The sequence below is a fragment of the Acyrthosiphon pisum genome, chromosome A1, assembly GCF_005508785.2.
Source record: "Acyrthosiphon pisum isolate AL4f chromosome A1, pea_aphid_22Mar2018_4r6ur, whole genome shotgun sequence".
Taxonomy (NCBI): Eukaryota; Metazoa; Arthropoda; class Insecta; order Hemiptera; family Aphididae; genus Acyrthosiphon; species Acyrthosiphon pisum.
In genome coordinates, this window is record NC_042494.1 from 125802044 (window position 1) to 125824567 (window position 22524).

At 29.0% G+C, this 22524-nt stretch overlaps 2 protein-coding genes across 6 annotated transcripts in view; both read left to right on the forward strand.

Annotated features, from left to right (window-relative positions):
- Nucleotides 1-15616, forward strand: part of LOC100569256 (protein vein) — a 68800-nt gene extending 53184 nt beyond the window's left edge. The window contains exons 4-7 of one of the 5 annotated variants that reach the window (XR_001680063.2): nucleotides 10428-10536; nucleotides 10765-10823; nucleotides 11568-11729; nucleotides 13074-13166. Coding sequence is in view for 3 of the 5 variants with exons in the window: in XM_016807306.1 (XP_016662795.1) it covers nucleotides 10428-10536; nucleotides 10765-10888 (233 nt within the window). In the remaining 2 variants the exon portion in view is untranslated. Of the gene's footprint in view, nucleotides 1-10427; nucleotides 10537-10764; nucleotides 11089-11567; nucleotides 11730-13026; nucleotides 13167-14996 lie in introns of those variants that run through there. The other 4 variants (XR_511053.3, XM_003246835.4, XM_008188326.3 and 1 more) reach the window with 4 other exon arrangements.
- Nucleotides 15617-16474: 858 nt separating this feature from the next.
- The window catches only part of LOC100161672 (vitamin K-dependent gamma-carboxylase), a 36924-nt gene continuing 30874 nt past the window's right edge, over nucleotides 16475-22524 (forward strand). The window contains exon 1 of the mRNA XM_001947697.5: nucleotides 16475-16854. The gene's annotated coding sequence lies outside the window, so the exon portion shown is untranslated. The remainder of the gene's footprint in view (nucleotides 16855-22524) is intronic.

The following is a 22524-nucleotide window of genomic DNA, read 5'->3' on the forward strand; positions in this document are numbered from 1 at the left end:
CATGTATAGAAAAGCTATTGGCTATTCCCTGCGTTCAATAATATTTATGATTTTTATTATTTAAGCCATATTTCTGGGTATTCATAAAGATATTATAAAAAAAAAAAAATAACTTAACTTAACTTAAGTTAATATGTTAATTGAAAATGTTCATATAACTTTTAACTTAACTGAGTTAAAAAAAAAATTAGGTTAACTTTTAACTATTAACTGAGTTAAAATGTTTTACATTAACTTAACTTAACTCAGTTAAAAATTATCATTAACTTGCCCATGCTTGTCTATTATACACATATTATAGAATTTAAATAACCCAACTATAAAAACAAGCCATATCGACTCCATATAATACGTCTGAAAAACAATAACGAAATTAAGTTAATTAAATGTAGGTATACCTATAGAAAGGGAACCGTGGTACGGTATAGAGTTTACAATTTAAATTGAATAAAATGAATTAGCAAAGTTAAATTGATTTTTTTTTTATAACTATTATTTTTCAGTTTACTTCGAAACAATAAATTATTCTTGAAAAGAGTCCAAAATTAAGTCCAAAAAATGAGACTTTCGGTAAAATAAAACAAACTACCAGCATTAGCAGTTAGCACTACTCATATATACATCAACTAAATGTTTAAATAATTTCCATATACATTTTGAACTATCATACGAATTTGATTCCTTTCAAGAGTATTACGTTTATCATACAGAACATATTATGTTATTTATAAAAAAGGTGATTTTTTAAAAATTGTGATTCTTTACCTTTCATAAATAAACAATATATTTTTCTATTCATAATATTGATGAGGAGCAGATAAGTGAATAAAAAAAATATAGGTATTAATAACTTTATCTCAAAGAAGTATCTATGTAGTAGCCAATCTTCTAGCCAAATAAATATAAATATACAAATATTATAATACGATCGATCGTTTTTAGAAAAACAATTTTTATTTTATAAATACCTATATTTGAATGGCTAATGATCAATTCAGTTTAAAATTTAGTACATCAATTGTATTATATTAAACACTTATAATGAATTTCCATCGTTCAAAATCAAAAGTTAAAATTTTAATTTTGGTTTATAAAATAACCTATTGTGGTGTATTTTAAACTTTCCTAAATGTAATTAAGTATACTGGTGATGAGATTTTCCATTTAAAGTGACAAGTAAATAGGACAAGTCGTACAATCCTTCTATGCTGGCTATGGCGCTGTTATAACGTATAATATATCATGCAACAGATAATAAGTACCAGATAAATTCATATTTAAATTCATATTCTGTTCCCATTGCAAGCTGTAGCAATTAATATGTTCACAAAATGTATAACAATCCATTGGCTTATCGAAGGTATATTGTGGATAATTAATAATACTTACAGAATGTATAATAAATATGTAATTACTAATTATTATGATTGATTTTTGTCGGTCCTATAAAACATAAATTGGTTGTGGTTTAACACAATAATAATAATAATAATAATGATAATAATATACGCATATCCATCAAGACGCTAAAATTGCGTATATTACGTAAAACGGGGCTACCCGTTTTGCTGGGAAATGATTTTACCCAATTATAGTTTTAAGATAAATTAAAATGTTATTGTCAAAAAAATAAATAAATAAAAAAAAACATCAACAACAACAAATTCCTACCGCTAACGACCCAATTTCCACAAGTCCCAAATGATAGTGTAAACGTTAAATAAACACCACGCTACCTCCGTATTGTGACTGTGTGTGTGAGTGAGTGTGTGTGTTCGATGGTGCCGCGGGGCCCCCCGCACAGGTCGATAGGCGGTGACGGGAGGCGCATACGCGCACACACACACACACACCGGTCAGACTCGTATCACGTGTGGTCGCCGATCGCGGTGGCCGTTCTCTCTCGCGCGCGCGAGCACACACACACACACACACACACACCATCTGCTCGATGTGTTTCAATCAATGTGAACTCGTACGTGCTCAAGTCCACTCCCGATAGACTAATAAGTAATATTATATCCTCCTGTATGTTTTAAACCTATATATTACATATTATATATACATATATACCTATGACGCTGTGTAGACCTGCGGTGTATTATATTATTAAAGAGATGTTTTGTTTAAAAGCGACTCGTCTTTTCGGTCAATATTAATTGCGCTTTTGATAAAACAATAATATTATAATATTGATAATATTGATACACCGTTTTTAACTAATTGGCTACTATTATAGATGCACCAATACGTTTTCCATATAATTGTTCCTTATTTTAGGAGATATATCACTGTCGGTTAGTTTAATTGCAGGCAATAAGAACACTTATATTACCTTTAAACACAATGGTCACTTACAAATGTATATTATATTATACAGTCTCAACTGTACAGCCTCTAGAACTGTTTACAGCTGTCAACTTTGAAAAACTATATTGAGCCTGTGCAGAAATATATATCAAATTTGTAGACTACTCTAAGGGTAAAATAACTAAATATTTTCGTACTGCACACTTTTCATACGAAATATATATTATAATACTGTAGGGATTTTAAACTTACCGCAATTCTTATATTTTAAAAAGTTATTATTTCAATCAAAAATTATAAATATCGTCTTTTATAATACTGCTTCGCATTTCGATACTTTTATAACATATAGGGGTTAAAAAACTAATATTATAGATAAATTATATTTTAATAAGAATCATTAGAAAAAACTTAGCTATGGAGTGTTTAGGTTGTCTCAACTCTATGACGCATAGACAGTTTTATATCGGTATTGAATAGTTATAAATTATAATATACTATCCAACCTCAGTCCACTGGTTCTATATAAATATCAACGCGTAATGGAAATTGATTCGATTTCAAGATATGGACGATAATAATATATTATGCTTATAATTTATATACTAATACCTATAGCTGTGACGATACCTCGAGATTCTTCAGCAGGAACGCCAGTAATGTTTTCGTGTTTAAACTCCGACCACCAAGACCCGTTAAGCCCCATCGTTATAAATAGTATGCGATTGGGTCCTTATTTATACCTCCTCGAGCGGAATCCGACCTGGTCTATATATATGAGTATATACTTTAAACTATATATGTATATATATAAATATAGCCACCGACGGCCGTCTTCACCCGTTAATATCGGACGTAGTATTTGTAACGTCTCATTCGAAAAGGGTTGCAAACCACTAATTAACTTTATGATTAAATTTATGTGTGGGAATTCTTTGTGATCACACGGCGGCGACGTCGTTTAAATATATACATATATATTTTACTTTACCGTCCTCGGAACCGAGCCTGAACCAATTTGTTCCATCGTAATAATTGTATTAATGTCGTCGACGTTGCGACGTCGTTGTTACTCGTTACTCACGCCGCTTTCTCATAGATCCGGTGTTATTATAATATCAGACTGTATTATATGTTTATGCCGTGAATTTCGATAAAATTACAATCAAACAATTCGTCCAACCGGTACTATATAATATAATGGATAACATAGGTACGCACAACGTATAACGTTGTCGGCCAAACTCCTTAATATCATATTATGTTAATCGTAAACGATTTCGATTCGGCTTACCCAATCACCGAACATAACATTATAAAATATTATAATAATAACATTTATAATTTATGAAAATATACCAAATTATTTCGTATAGTTGCAGACACCCGAATATCTAATGCGATATTATATTCTATGCTTTATATTATTTTATATACCCTACACTTGTAAAGTACCGATTAGTTTTTCTCAGAAATACAAAAAACAAAAACCTTAATCTTTATGAACCCGCGCAAAAAAACGGTCACACGTTGACCTTTCATGTAATGCATTACATGAAAGCTCATGAGCTGGCAAACTGTGAACCGTCGATCAGTGCATTATGAAAAATTGAAACCATCGTTCGCCGAAATAATAAACACTTGAGACGTACTATATTAATATAAAAATATACAGGGAAATTAAGCGCAGGGGTGATTTACCCGGTGCTTACGGATTTTGCACCCATAGATTTTCCTCTAATAGTTAATGAATTTATTCTAATTCTGATCTTTGGAATTTTTACTATAATAAAATGATTACTAATTTCGATTTGGATACGTCAACACTAAACAAATTTCAAAAATATATTCCTCTATATTATTATATACAGTAAAAAAGGGGGTCTCATTTGAAAAATAGAAGTTTGTATCGGCACAGAATACTGTTCCTAAAGTAGCTAGTACAAAAAATCTCAACAATTTGAAAATAAAGTCTTTATATAAAAATATAAAAAATATATTTTGGTATTATGGTATTTAAAAATTCCAAAAATGAGATTTTGATGGCCGCTTTTTTATAGAAAAAATGGGGGGTGAGCGTGCTCGGTGAACCACCCTGGATATGTATACTGTATACTTGTGTATATTTTATTATTTTAATATTATCAAATCATAAAAAAAGAAAAAGAAAACGTGTCCGGACCGAAAAATGAAAAAATATATATATATAAACGAACGCGTCAACGTAACAAAAAAAAATATCGTAAAAAAGTCCTGTGCGGGGTGGGGGATGAGTCGTCGCGGACTGTAGACGGACTGCTTGCGTGCGTGTGCGTGGCTGTTTGAGTGTGCGCGCGCGCGTGTGCGTGAGTGCGGCGGTGGCGGTTGGCCCGGCGCGACGGCAGACATACAGGCGAGATTCAATAATGTAAACAATCCATCAGAAAGGCGGCGGCGGTCGGCGTGCGACGGTAATTGGGTTATCCTCAGGCTGTTTGCGTGCTGAGCAGAGACGGCGGCGGCGGCGGCTGTGTCGGCTGTGGCGGGCGCCCGGTTTTTAGAACCGTTTAGAACGCGCGGGCGCACAACCCACCGCACTGGACCGGTGTACAGCGTGTTGTAGTATACTCTGTGTGTGCGCTAACATTTATAATAATGTTATTAATATTATTACATTTTTGTGATTTTGTGATCGTAATAAATAATAATATTATATCGTGCGTTCGTATATAATATGCGGCGTAAGCTTTGCGGTATTATTTTTTTTTGTACAGCGATATCATACTATAGGTATATTATACTTAATTGAACAGCCCTTATATTATAATATTAAAAAAAAAAATGTTTGTACTAAAAGATTTGACTGTGCATAATTATTGTAAAATTGTGTGGTGTAGACAAAGTAATAAACATTTTTTTTTTTTTAATTTGGACTGCACTTAATTTTAAATGATTTGTGCTTCATAATATTATAAAATATAAACTGTAAAAAATTACTAAAAAAAAAATATTATTATACACTAACCTAATTGAACAGATCGGTATTACATATTATACACTAACCTAATTGAACAGATCGGTATTACATATTCATTACAACGGAATATTCAAAGGTGGACAAGTTGAGTTCGTTGAGATTACTTAACGTTCAGAACCTTTAACTTTAAATTAAAAATATGGACAATAATATATTTAACTCTAAACATTTAAAGTTAATATGGGGAAAAATTTAACTGTCTTTTGACTTCACGAGTTGAAAGAAGTTAAAATAAGTTAAATTTTTTAAGATTTTAATCGCTACCACTTGAGTAACAATATAGTGATTGAGGCTGATTGAGCAACGTTCATATTTTTTAAATATCCAACAATTTTATTTATAAATGAATCTTGTTGTTTTTTTCTGATACTGCAATTGTTTAGGCAAATTATATATTTGTGTCTACTGCAGGCAACTCATTTATTTGCTTACTTTAGTTTAAAATTATTGTCTAGCGTCTATTGTCAGCGTGGTTAAACAAAAAATATTTTCATCTACAATTTTTGATTGAATAAACGTACTGAAAACATCTGACTTATTACAATGGACAATTAATCTAATTCAGTAATTAGGTTAATAACAGAATTAAATAATTAGTTAAGTAATAAAGGTTTTAAAAAAATATTAAATTTTTGAGTAATTAGTTATCTTTGGGAATAATATGCTTTATACATTATATTATTAGGCACCAGCGAAGTGTTGTGCGTCGAAAAAAAATTTGCTTATTAATGTTTACATAATAATAATATTATCATACCGAAAACGTAAATATAAGCACGAGTCGTAAATAAATTATAGGAAATAAATAAGACCTCAGTAGTCATCCTCTTGTTTGTAGATAAAATCACCTGACCATAATCAATCATATTATATTATATGACGTGCTTATAAGCCTCACAACCGGTTTTCTAATGGAAATAAAACATTTCGTACCTACTCCCATATAAATTATTACTAGACATTTTTTCGGGTTAGGATAATAATATGATTGTTTTGTCGGCAAATATTATTATAATAACATAATATTATAACATACATTATATCTCGTACAGACGTCCAATTACGACGACATTTCGTTCGGCAGTCGGCTCTAATAACAGACCTTATTGGCTGTTTCAGTTCCCGATATCGTCCGGAGACGTCGCGATAATGCGATACTTTCGAAACGAGTAAAATCGCCGCGAAACGACGACGTGGGCAACGCGCGGACATTATAATTACAGACCGGCGTGCACGAAAAACGCCCAAAACCAATGGGTTTTCAGTGCACGCACACGACGAAGACCGCGTGCCATAGGTTACGGGTGGGTGAAGGGGAGAAGTGTTGATCGAACTCGGTGTAATATCGCTGTTACTTGTTAGTTATTATTATTATTATTATTATTATTATTATTATTATTAGGTATGTGCCCGAACAACTTAATCCTTTTCTCAAATTCCGTATGTGTACCTACGATAAATAGACTTTTCGAAATCGTCATGAATCTCGTCGTTAGTTTCAAAATCGAGTCAAATAAAACATCTTGCTGTATGAGCTAATCTGCGAGGGCGTCTGTTAGTGAAAAAATTCATGCGAAACGACTTTCAGGTGAGCGGAATACACAATTTTAGACAACACGATTCGATGATACAAGTTCTTGATTGTATAAACACTGAAAAAAGGAATTTGGCTTAGATTTTCTCCGACCATGTTAACCAATAGCTGCTACAAATTTAGTAATAGTAGTACTGTGGTATACTCTAATATATAGTGATTGATCATCAGTGACGGGATGTCTTCTGTGGTGGGTTCAATTAAGATATATTTATTTTCATTAATTTTTTTTATCATCAATTTGCATTTTAATATCTTAATATATAAATGATGATAAAACATTATAGCAATTATTTATTATCGTATAGGTTCATAAAATAAAAAAAGTTAATTTAAATTTTTCTTATAACCGAACAAAGTAGGTACTAATCTGCAAGGTGGGGGGTCCAGACCCGGAACCACCCTCTTCGGCGAGCCATACAATATATAGTACCTATTATTATACAGGTGTAATGGTTGTGTTTGATGAAACAAAATTTAAATCATTTTTCTTCTATTTATTGTTACACATTTACCTAAATTATTAAATATACGTAGGTACATAGGTAATAATTAAAATACGCGAACATAAATTTATAAATAACAATCATAATCGTGGACCTTACAATTTCAAATGCCTAGGAAACATCATTCTGTATACGTAGTACAATAATATCGATATATATTATGCCATTTATCTAAATATACCAACCTAACCATATTTTAAATTCCATTTAGTATAATATGCTATCATTGTATCGTCTTTGATATAGGTACTTTGGTATATTTTAGTGAATGTGTGATTTCACATATGATGTTATAATTTACAACTATAATTAATTTATAAATGAGAAAGCTATTATTGGTATTTAAGATGTAATAGTTTCATCGACCGCTGTCAAATAATAGAATGTTATTCTTTTGTCAAACCAATAAATATTATCTAATTTTCGTTTATCCTTATAGCCTTGTGAATATACAATTTATGTACAACACATGCCCTGTTACTAAAGAGTATCTTTCAGTTTTAAACAATTTCAAAGATTTAAAACTAATATTACGCAGAACTCGAATTTAAAATTCGTCCATGTCAACGAGAACTCATAATATAAAATAATAGGTACCTATATGCATGTAGATTGTAAATACTATATGACGTATAATGTATTATATGATTAAAATACTTTAGTTTGCAACAATGAGTTATTGCCTAATCATCTATATTCGATACGAAGATTGAAGGTACCTATATAATATTTTATTTTGATTAAAATATGTATTAAGGTTTTAATGATAAAGAAATCGTAATGAATAATCGTTTATAAATTGCGCATGATGATTAATATTCATTTAAACATTTGTCAACAAATATTATTAATATAAAATGGAAGTACCTACCTAGACAATTTTGTTTATATCGGTAAACCAAAAAAGTATTATAATGAATAGCAAATTAAGTTACAAAATACAAAATTAAGAATGTAAAATATAAGAACAAAAAGTACTATAATAATATGTTATAAGTAGTACGATTTTGGGACAACTATAAATTATTAATTATTATTATTATTATTTTGTTATTAAGCTTAAGCCCGGCAATTATGCCCTCTAGCTGTTTTTTTGTTTGTAGGGGGGAGGAATGGTTGGAACGGTTGGTTGAAACACGTTTTGTATGTGTGGCAAGGATTTGTAGCTAAAAATCCCGGGTGGTCACCCATCCGGGAGCTAGCAAGTAGCAACACCGGCCGCCGATACGTACACTCAGAGCATTTCCGCAGTTGAGCGTACGGACCGCTACACACTAAGCCACTAATTATTATTATTTTATCATCCGTTGGTATAAAGTACTAATTATTATTATAAACTATACATACAATCATCATAAATTGTCGTCGTCATCATCGGCGTTGTTGTTATTATTAAAAAAATTAAAGTAGGTAGGTATAAAAATAAAAATGCCAACGTGATTATAGTCGCCGATAAGTAGGCAATGAATAAATTACAGTTTATACTTCATACTATACCTACCTATATAGTACATACGATAAATTACACTTATTTTAGTAGCCACATAGTATAATAATATGGTACCTATTAATTATTTTATTTTATTTATCGGGTGATATTTTACTGTTTAAAAATATCAATATATATTTTTTTTGCGCGACAAGCAAAAATAATCCTTATGACCCACTGGCTATTGACCCCATGTGTACGATTATTACACGCGTTATAATAATAATAATACAACATTATTCGTTATTGCGAATTTCTGCGTATTTTTTCTATATAGGTTTTTTTTCGTAACATCAACTAGGTATATACATTATACCTACTGTTTTGCGAATCAAAACAGCCTTTTAGTCCGGAACTCCGGACGCACTCTAATACTTCATATATTATAGTACCAATATACGAATGTAAATACATTATTCGCCTTGTAAGAAACACGGAGCACTATCGATTCACTTATTTAGTGTACCTATGTACCTAATGTTATATTAATTAATTTTTTTGACAATAAAAATGTTTACTTATATTTGGTACGACCCAATTATATATATTTTCTGCATCCTAATAAATCTCAACGATTGTCATTACTCATTAGTAAACATAATAAAAATTTAAACTCAAATAAATATACCCCCGTTTGGCTTAGTAATTTTATAGGCATAAAATATGAAAGTGACGAATGCGTACTAACTGTCTTATAACGATGCGTTTACTTACGCAGTTACGCGTGTTTTAAATATCTTTTTCTGTAAACACCCTTATGGATAAAAGTTGTGTTTAAAAACTTTCATGTAAATATAACTATAGTACCATATTTTTAAATATCGGATACCGAGTCTATAAACAGTACTTTGCTAAGCTATTGTTTAGAACCACGATAACTTGAATTTCTTAATTTCTTCAATACAGGTACATCTTTGATGGGTTATCTTACGCAAAGTAATAATTGAAAATTACTTTTTGAATCGCCAATGTTCAATTTTTGATCGATAGTAGTAAATATAGGAATACTATAAAAACACTAAATACGTATAATTGCATTATATCACATACTTATTCAGATCATTTGGAACACGCTCCTTCTGCCTAGAAAAGTGTTTATTGAATAATTAAATGAAAACTATTGTTTCCAGTTTCACATTTAATAATATAATATTGTATTATATTGTATTATAATTCGTAGGAAGAAAAAACAAAAAAAAAACGTTTACATCAATTTTAATTCCAAATCGTTCCATAAAATGAAATTCTATAAGCAGGACACTTTTGATGGAATAAAAATCCGTTTTAACTCGTTGACAAATCGTATAACATTGAAAAGTGTGTCACGGTAAAAGTGCGTTTTGCCAAAATGTTAGTTTCAAAAGCATAATATTATAATATTACGATGCAGCAGCAGATGTTTATACACTATAAAATTGCCTCGCTGCACATAACAATGCAATCTAATTGGTTTACCCGTTACTTATTTTATGATTGCGTTATTATATACTATATATTTCGTTCGTTTTGCAGCGACAGCCCTGTGGCCGTTGGTCGGCGGTCCCTGTCCAGCAGATCTCGTATATTGTCTGAACGGGGGCACTTGTACGTTCTACGAAACCATCGGAGAGCTCGTTTGCCAGTAAGTAGAATATATTATACATTATTTATTGAACATGATATTTTATTTACATTGTAAAATATATCTGTACCGCATACAAGTTTTATAATATAATATTGTATAAGTAATAGCCAATAGATGAATAGACTTACAATAATTTATTGTAATGATATAAGTAATTTTATTTCGTTGGACTTCAATAAAATCAAGTCTTAAACTGAAATAAAAACAGCACTTTTTAAATTTCAGGTGCGCCGAAGGCTTCAAGGGTCAACGGTGTGAGAACAAAGACATTGTTAACAAAAGCAGTATGTATGCCCCGTCTTTGACTTATTTCTGTAAACTAGGCTTGTCCGGATCCTATTATTGTTAGGTTTATATTATATTTGCAAATTTAATTTAATATATACATATTATATATATAAATATATATATATTATTTTTTTTTTTAATTATCGAAATTTATTCAAAATTTTTACCAAAGAATTTTTTTTTTTAAATTTAGTAAATTTTTTTCTGGGCCGAAAGTGTTATAATCAAAGTAATTTTTTTATGTACATAATATACCATTTGTATATTATATATCATTTTTTTTTTTTTTATCAAAAATTATTTATTTTTATTATTATTATTATTATTATTATTATTATAATTATTATTTTGGATCACTTACATCTAGTCACAACTCCTATATGAATTTTACTTACGTGTAAAATTGAAACAAATTCACGAATCATTTTGCGGATTATAATTATTATTTTATAATTTATTTATTTATACTTTATTAATTATTTATTTTTGATAATACATTATTGTGTAAATAAAATGACTTGTACAGTATTCTGATAAAAAAAACGGTGAACAGTCTTTTTATTTCGCTTGATTATTATTATTTTATATTATTATTATTATTATTATGATTAATATTATTATTATTTTTACGAATTCTTTTTTTTGGTACATTTGTGTGGTATAAGCTTCCTATATTCTTTGCCAAGTTATACTGCGATACAGTTACCAAGGAACGGAACAAATTTATATAATTTTTTTAGCCAACGATCAACCGCTGCATTATGTTTTATTTTCGCTTTTTACCCCTCTTTCGGAAGTGGCGGGTGAATGATGTGTAAAAAAACTATTTATCCCAACAATTGTTACGTACATAGTACACATGAACTGGACGAGTCATTTGAATCGCTCCAAACACACGAAAGGTAAAGATTTTATTAAACAAAAAAAAAAAAACAAATAAAAACAGAAGTTAAAAACAAAATATACCGATTATTAACATTTATTCTTACTTTGCTTTGAATAACATAATTATATATTTTACTAACGCAATTTAGGGTTTACATTATTAGTCGCTTCTATTAACACGGGATTTTATAATAACATGAACTCACAAAAACTTAGCTTTGAAATTTGTTGACAATATCGATAAGTGCATTATAATACACCTTCACTCTTCAGTTATTAATGCATAACAATTTGTTGGCAATATAATTTTAAACAATATTATGAACTGTGTCTGTGTATTATACGATAATTTAATGGCCTCATTCCATCTAACGCGAATGTAGTAAAATATATTAAAAAACACACTATTATTATTATTATTTTTAATTTGAAAGCAATAATAAATCACCTTATTTGGAAAACGATTCTGAGTGGAGTATGGGCTATTAGTGTGTTTTAAAATGTTAAACGTAAATACGAGTAAATATTTTTGATTTTTATGTGTTGTGTGAATATTATAAAAACTTACTATTTAAATTTATAAAGAAAAGCCACGTAAATTTTCCCGTAAAGCAATTCTATTATAGTTAATTTCCAAATTACGGGCTTCTGCGTTCTTACGATTGTAAGTTATGTATAGGTATTAATTGATATTTTAATGAAGTGTTGCCAAACATAATACCATCGTCAAGAAGGTACATTCTATCAAAGTATGTTAAATGGTAATTTAAAAATGTCGAGATCGAAATTTTCAAACATGAATGGAGACATAATATTATGAAATACATTGAAATACTTCTACAATTATTTTATACACATCTAACCTAATGCCATCATATTATTATAATATTATATTGTGAATTTTCATTTTTATCCTCGTTTTGATCAGAATCAGTACAATTCAATTTAAGTTTTAAGTAAAAATTTATTGTTTTAAACATATTTTTTTTTTGCAAAACTAAATTAATTTTTTACTGCCTATCCATTACTTTTGAAAACAAAATAATTCAAATATTGCGTATTTTATTAAATATTTTTTCCGGCCCCTGGGTGTTTATTTTTATTCGTTGTAAATCAAATATTGCATCAAACTGTGTTTAATTATTTTTTTGCACGTCGAAATTGTCCACAAATGACTACGTAAACTAAAGAGAAATCTCATAACAATATACGATTACAGCGCATTATGTACTTGGTACATTATACCATCGATGTATTGTTTATTTGTTATAAATAGACATTATACCGATCATTATTGTTTAATGTTTTTTGCAGTTTGATCGTATACAGTACACGGTGGGGGTGTGGATTTTTGTTTGCAGATTCAAAACAAAATAAGAAACAAAATACCATTGGAAATGACACAAATAATTTCGGCTAGTGACGCGTTGACACAATAATATGCTGTTATATCGGTAAGTAAATCGTGATAACGTGGTCTTAGTCACGACATTTTACAACCACAAATATCCAATAAAAGTGTACCTGTGGTATTAAAAATATGTTTAGGAACAGTAAATTATAATACATTAGTAAACGCAAATTCTTTAATTTATATTAAAAAAAATTTACCAGACGATTACTTATAACAAACGGGATCATTTTACTAAAACTATGTAAAAGGAACCAATAACATCTTTAAAGTATTAAAAAAAAAAAATAAAAAGATAATTTCAATACAGACAATATATTTATTTATTTATTTATTAATTATAGGTAGGTAATTATGATTTATGCTGGGTAGTTTTCTTTATTATATAGCAACTGTTAATATTCTCAGCAGAGATCTTGTTACACCGTGAATACCTATACTTCCCTGTATAATATTAAAGTATTTCTTCAGCATTTTCTTTTTGCTGTCTTCCGCGGTTTTCTCCAAAACTACTACCTAGTACTAAACAGTCGATAAAGCATAAACTAAATTTATTTTGTTCAACAAAATAGGACAATGATAATATTTTTGAAAATTATTTTAGTTTCTGAGCGGAGCAAGAAAGCTAGTAGCTTTACAATGGTCTTTACTTTTTTTTTTTTTTTTTATATCCTGTATACAAAATAACTACCAGAAGGAGTGTTTCAGTTTTAACATATAGTAACTTATCTTTTAGAAAATTGGTACTTTAAAAGGGTCATATTACGATTTTCAAAAAAGTTATTTGATACCACAAGAAAAACCACTGACAAATTACGAAAAACCACTAAAAATGGGATTTTAATTTCTAACGTTTTGTTTATCACCATAAAAACGAATAAAAAATAATTATACCTATTATAATATAAATTCAACTTACAGGGTATAATAAATAATAACAATATTCAGACTGACAAACCGTCTCCGCTCAGAATCGTTTTTAGTATACAATGATATTATATATGATTGAATTCAAGTTTAATACAATCCTTTATACATTGACCCACTTGTAACCTACTGTACAGCAGAGCGATATCCACTTACCCAATTTTTTGTGATTTAAAGTTCCATGAATACGTATAATATGATAATTTAATGTAAAAATATATACCTACCAACGTGAATGTTGATATATATATATTTTTAGGTTTAAATACTGATTATATAGTTATTACTGAGTCCTTATAAATTGCACATATATTTCGATCGATTATATAGGTATGTATAACATATTTGATATTTCGCAAGTGTTACTAAATTTTTTAAAATCTTTTGAAAACACGATTTTAATATGATTTCAACCTGAAAACCTTCATCAGATACCGGGTTACGAATAATCTAGCATTATGACTGCTGTACCTGTATATTATTATTGTAAATTGTCCTTGTAAATAAGAAAATACGATTGAGGATAAGAAAACATTTTTCGGTTGAGATTTCAATAATATTTTGATTAGTTATAGGAGAGTTCAGTTTACATAGTACATACATATTACATATTGTATATAAATTGTATATTGATAGTTTTGATGATTAAAATACAAAAAACACATAATTTTGTGAGTACGAAAAAAATTTCTGAAAAAAAATATTGTTGTCGTCCGGGATTCCGAGAAACCCAAACACCGAAACTTCATTATAAATGCAATTCTATTTCAAACTGCAAAATTTCGTCTTACGAAAAAAAGAAGGAAATTAAAAAAAAGAAACAAAAGATTTATTGTCTTTTGTGTGTACGTAATGTACAAGTTTTTTTTACACACAGATTCCGACGTATATTTATTTTATTTATTTATTTATTTTTTTTTGTTTTTGTTCTTCATTTGACTGACAGATGTAACTGAACATTGGACAGCGGCACTAACCCGAGCACATTCTACAACAAACACGGCTAGATGAATACAATATATAATTCTTTAAACTTTTTTTCTCGACAATTTTTTTTATACATTCATACATAATAAAATGTTTTATACGAAACGAAGCTTTACGTTAGATACCCGTGTGTATATTATTACTATACATAAATATAGTATATAATAATATAATAATGTGCAACTTAACTTTATTGCTACCCCTATTTTTCATCGCTATATAATATAACACTAAACAAAAATTTAATATAGCTGCATATTATAGTTCTCATATTTAGTTATATAGCTAATTTATGAAATTATACGATAGAGTAAATATATTTTTAACTTTATATTAATATAAGGGCTATTTAGACTTGTTAACTTTTAAATTCTAAGTTATTTTATTTGTTTTGTTTACATATTATATATATGTAAATGTCGCACAGATTTAGTAAAAAGTACCTATCCATATCGTGAATAAAACTTTTTTCACACATCATGGATGGTTATTCTTATCACATCCGTGATACTGATTTTAATTTTGTATATTACATTTGTGATTTAATTTAAATAATAAAATTATATTGTACAATAGTCAATTGTATCATATTATTATGTGTTATAACAATTTGAATAAATAAATTGTTTATGAATAATTTAATTTACTACCAAAAATAATCGTTTGTTATTAATAAATAATATAGGTACAGTTTTAACTTCTATTAGGTATATACGCTAAAATTATAATGGGTAGGTTTACACAATAGGACGTCCATATCATGAAAATGTGTTTCACGATTTTGAAAAAAAAAACTATACATTTCGTGAAAACTTACAGACTACTACCTACTGTACAAAAATAAAAGTCATTTCATAACGTTATATTGTGTATATTATTGATCATCCATGTCGTGAAAAAACGTATAATTCACGGTATATACAGGTACAAAAAATAAGTCCATTTCACTAAAAAAAAAAAGATTTTACAAGCTAGATGCGACGTTTATATGTATTTTATTAATTGTATATATTATTATATTTATGTGATTGATTTTCATTAAGGCTAAAGGTTGTGATGTTTGTTATGTTCCATATGTATTACTTTTATTTTATATAAGTAACACTTAATCGTGTGTATATTTTTTTATGTTTTATTTATTTATTTATTATTTATTTTTTGTTTAACCAAAAATAATGACCGTCCATTTACTTAATGTTATAACTACTATTTATTCTATAAAATTAGATATGCTTATAACGATATTACCAAAAATATTATGCGTTTCAATGGGTTAAAAAAATTATATATATATTATAAATAATATATATATAATTTTGGTTCCTTGTAGCAATAATAAGATAAAATAATTGTAGTTGTTAATTTTTATCTAATAATTTATGTATAAAACAAAAAAAAAAATATTATGGTAAAATTGCTTTGAAAGATAACTAAAATTGTATTGGAACACTGTATGTTAAAAACACCGTTTTCTTTTCCCTTCCATACACGCGTCATGTTATTATTCCTCTTCGCGCATTCACATTAAATGCATATTTTACAAAAATGTGTGCGTTATACGTCAAGTATACATTAGTGTTATGTGCAGTGTGCAACAAAGGAAGTTGCGCTTGTTTTAACGCGTCAGCCACATATTAATATCATACGAGTCAATATGTCTTAATATATATTTTACGAATCACCGCCCATAAAAATATTATACCACATTACCCCAACATAGGTAATAGTATATTATATACGTATAGTGACCGGATACGATGATCGACCGTGGATTTTGGTTTGGCTGGTACTGCAGGAGACTGCGATCGACGGACTAGGTAAGTGGAAAGATATCGATTTCGTATTAGGTACATATACGTACTTGACGGTTAAAACTTGATAAAGCCAAATTGTATAATATTCCTATAAGTCCCGAAACGATGCTTGATACGTTCGTTATACATAATATAATGTACAGGGAGCATTGGACCAAGCATGCTCGCCCCAATTTTTACTTCAATAATGCATTAATTAAAATTTTGATTTTTGGAACTTTTATAATATATACTTAGTATCGGTCATCGAAAACCATAATATTTTTAAATTCTTGCGATTTTTTTTACTATTTTAAGAGTGTCATGTGGCGATGCAAACTTCCGTTTTTCAAATGAAAACCTTCCTCCTTTACTATGGATTTTTTTTTTTAATATTTTGGTGTACCTAATTCAAAATCCGAACAGTGAGTTTCGAAATTACGTTCATGTTTATAGGTATATTAAGGATAATAATATAGTCCTTAAAAATTATTTTACAAACATAGGTACTTGTTAGATGTAATATCGGATCTAGTATTAATTATACTTGGACCCCGTACATATCCCCCAGATCTTCTAAGCCCGTTATTCTTAGTAAGTACTCAAAGTAAAAAAAGCAAAAATACTTTTTCGAATTTTGATTTTGATTCGTCAAAATTTTCAGAAAAATTATCCACTTATTAATTTACAGTAAGTAGAAAAAAGAGGTAATCGTTTCAAAGTTTGTATCTCCACAGGATAAGTATAGAATAAAAAATCTTAAGAATTTTAAAATATGGTCTTTAGGTATATTTAAAAATTTAAAAAATCGGATTTTGAATAACTGCCTGCATAAAATTTAAAAAAAAAAATGGGGCGAGCATGCTTGCTGAATCACCATGTATATATATATATAAATTTACCAATTATAATAAACATAACATTGATGGGAAGTATAATAGGATCTCAATGATATTTTTTATATCTACGTATAGGAGGATCACAGTTACAAACTACGTGTTTATTCCACCATTATAATATTTTACTAACCTATACATGGATCTACACGCGCACTTTCGGCGACGACAACACCGATTTCAAATGTATTGCCTAAATATATATCGTCATATTATAATATAATATTAGTTGTACGATGTTCTCGGCACGCCCAGAAGAATACGGTCGGACGACAATGAGGCGGCTCGTGTGAATATTTTTTTTATTATTATTATTATCCGTCGCGGGTTCATCACGCACAGGCGAACGAAATATTTTTTCTAGTCAACAACGGCGAGACATGGCGTGGAATAAAATGAGTTTATTATATTAAATATATTATTATACATATATACACACACAAATAAATAAAAGATTATAATTCGCCGGATCATGTCGGGCGGCGACGGTGGATTAAACGTGGACGAGGAGCAAACGGAGAAGAATGAAATGATAAAAAATAATAAATACATACATATATATTATGTGTGTGTACGTCGTCTATTTAACATTATGTGTTCTCGACCCTCCTCCGCGCCGCTCTCCATCATCTCGATCTCATCCCCACGGCCGGCATTATATCCGACAATCGATCGCCGTCGACCCGGTGGTCGAAAAAACATCGGTTCAAATTCGTCCGAGTGATTATGGTTATCGGTCTATTAATAAATTGACTGTCAAGGCGTGTGTTTTGAGGTAAACAACATATCGTACTCGTACAACTACAGTACCTACCTACTAACGTTACGAAAGTAGCGATGTTGTGTTCAAAACATTTCGTTTACAATACGTTCAAGTTATAACTAAGAACAATGAAATTTGAATAAGAGAATTGAATTCATTACTTAAAACTAAAATAGGAATACCTACCAGAAATTTAAATTATAATAAATGTGCCAAAGGTATAAAATAAAATTTAAAAAGTTGAATAACTGCACTCCATTAGGTAATATAGCTTAGTGATATTACCAAATAAACTGTGCATGCACAATTTTAAAAAGGTTAAGTTAAATCCAAACATATAAAAATGAGCAAGAAGTCTGCAGAAAATCAAACAATAACTATAACGAGCAATAATAATTACTATTGAAAATTATTTGCAAATTTAACTTTTAGACTCGTAACTTCGAAAAATCATACATTTTAAGTATTCATAGTATTCATAATATATATGAATAGTAATATTAATATATAACTATAAGTTTATTTTAGAAATCTATTTTTTGAAATCTTCAATCAAATTATATGATTTCCTTAGTGTACCACCTACCTGTTTAATCTGTAATAATAATTATTAATTATGTAACTATTTATAGTACCTATATTATAAAGTTTTTTCTACTTAAAATAGTAAAAACTGTCCATGGTTTTACTTTTTCTATGGGATCGCGCAAAATGTTCTGCAACCATGAATTGTCTACTCTTTTAAGGGAGCGATAATTAATAAGGGATCGATAAATGATCGGAAAACGTGTATGCATTGGGCATAATCATTTTCAACTAAACCCGTGCCCTTTCTTTTTCGGCCAAATTTAAAAACGATTAATGTTTACCTTATGTGATGTAAATAATATATAAAAGTATTATAAATACAATAATATCCATTAACATTATATTATTATTGAGTTGATATGTTGTATATATTACCTAAACCTATAATATTATGGTAGTTGCCATCAAAATCAAACTCGACGACCACCAATCAAATAATAAATCACAAAAATTATATTATTTAGGTAGGTATGTATTTTTATTTTTAAACAAAAAATATATACTTTAATACATCTATAACATAAATTAAATATTAAACTTTCTGGTTTAGCAAAAAAGGTATGGGTACGTGTTTGGTCGGATAGTGTGTCGCTCGATGCACTTTATACGGCCATATGACGTAGTACCTACGTGGTTATAAAATAGGTAGGTACTAACAATATTCATGACCGTATTATAGTAAAAAGTACTTAATCTACGTATCTGCCTTTACCTAGCATATCATAATATTAATATATTAAGCACTAATACACTAATTAATTTATTTATTTATTTATTTGATAACAAGCGGGCAGTAAAATGTACAAAATATGTGAAAATATTTTTACATGATGCTACAGAAATAATTATTAAACTATACAAGAATTCTCAAATAATTACTTAAGAGGATGCTACCCATGCATTTGTTGTCTCCGTCTTACACACGTACGACATCGCAAATTTTCGTTCATTAGTGTTAATAGTGTGCTGTTAGTTTTGATATTAGAGTGATTTGAACCATAATCAAATTTTTAGATAATAATTTTTCATTAAGCCTTGGCTTTTATACGATATTTTAATTTTCAAGCGAGATATGAAAATTTTAATTTTTGATATTTCCCATACCCATATATTGCTTCAAAATTAAAATTTAGAAAAATCGACAACGCTTAAGCACAGATAATGTTCTTACCTAAAAGTTTTATAATAAGTCAATTCACTCTAGTATCAAAACTAACAGCACACTATTGAAACTAGTGTACGACAATTTGGTATGTCGTACGTGTGTAAGACGAAGAAAACAAATTTATGGGTAGCGTCCTCTTAAGAGTTAAGAACAGCGTTCTTGAAAATCTTAAATATATATGTTAAAGAATTTATAATTATAAACAACATTTCGAATTGAGGTGACGAAGTATTGCATTTTCAAAATAGTGATTTAGAATTTAAAACTTAAAATTGTAATCTTAATAGTTAATATATTATACTATAACAAATATAGCGGGGTAATCCAAGGCCGTATTTACAATTTGTGCGCCCTGGGTAACAATATTTTTACGCCCCCCCTCCCCACCAAAAATTAGATCCACTTTTTTGATTTTTCTTAATACATTTTTAGTTATAGTTCTTTATTCAGCTTTAATTTGTAAATTTGTCATATGTTAAATACTATTATTAAAATGTAGGTATAAGGTATACCTTAACAACACATATTATATTATCATACACAGCAAAAAAAATGAATACAACAGGTACAATGATTATTTATAAATAGATTATTACAATAATTTTTTTCTAGATTGCTTATTGGCAAAATCTTCCATAATATTTTTGTAGTCTAATTCTCTTGTGAGTTCTGATTCAATGTTGAGAACAGCTAATGCATTTAGTCTTTCTTCTTTCATAGTAGATCTTAAATAGCTCTTAACTCTCTTTAGTGTAGAGAAAGACCATTCAGCTGAACAATTTGTAGCTGGAGTACAGAGTATCATTCTCAATGCAATGTCTGTGTATGGATAGACTTCTACAAGGTTGTTATTTCTTATATAAATACTCATTTCTAAAATTGTTTTTGGAAAAACACATTTTTGTTTTTTTAAGCTTTTAACATGACTTTGAAAATGAACGCATTCTATAGGAAATGAGGATCCTAAATCACTTTTGTATATACTTTGCAGTGACTCAGAATTTTTTTTAACTTCAGCAGGTGTTAGTTCTGACAAGTGATAAAAAAAATTATACTTTGAAGTTAAATTGTCATAGGCAATTTTTCTTTTTTCTAAATCAGATTTAATCTGGTCTAATATCATAAAATAAGTGTTTACTTTAAAATTTAAAAAATCTTCAATTACTATATTATCATCTTCAACAGCAAATAAATCAACTGAAATTCATCAACTACAATTAATTTATACTTATGTTCTTATGTAATTTCATTAAGTAACAATTTAATTTATGTGGAAGAAAATAATATTTTAATTGTCAAGATTAGCCATAGATATGTAGCCATATCTATGAGAGTAGCTGAAAATAATTTTGATAATAGATATGATGATAGATGATAATAACTGTGGCTATGTCATGGTTGTCTATCTGCAATCGCGGACCGTGGTTATCTATGTTAAAATAATATTAATTATATTCTATGCTATCACTGAGTTATAAAATATAACGCCATAAAATTATGGTACAAATCATAGTACAAATTCTTTCCAAAAAAATATTTATTGATACAATATTACACCAGGCTACAGCGGTGCCCGGCCGCCCCCCTAAATAAGTCAATATTTAACCGCCCGGGGCAAATGTCCCCATTGCCCCCCCTAAATACGGCCCTGGATCAAACCGCAATATTACAATGGACAATTGGTTCACAAATATTCCTCTTACACAAAAACTACTAAAATATTATAAACTTACAGTAATTGGTACGATAAAAAAAAATAAGAGAGAATTCCCCGTTGAATTTACTGACTTAAAATATTCTAATCGAGCAGTAAATACATCGCTATTTTTATTTTCAAACAATTTGACCGCTGTCTCTTACAAAACAAAACCAACCAAACTCGTTACATTAGTGTTTTCCCTGCATAGTGATGACTCTATAAATGAAACTACTAAAAAGCCAACAATTGTAATGCACTATAATGAAACTAAAGGTGGCGTGGATAGTTTTGACCAAATGTGTCATAACATGAATGCCGGTAGAAAAACTAAACGATGGCCATTGTGCATTTTTTATAATATGATAAATATTGCATCAATAAATGCTTATGTTATATACGTACACAATTTTTACAAAAACAGGAAAGACACTACAAAACCTTTATCACGCTTCCAATTTATGATACGCTTACAAGAGCAGTTGGTTGAGGATTGCATGAGATCAAGGCTTTCGAATAGTAAGCTACCGCATAATTTGAAAAAAAATATTGAAGATTGCTTGGGAATAAAAAACGTAACACAAAC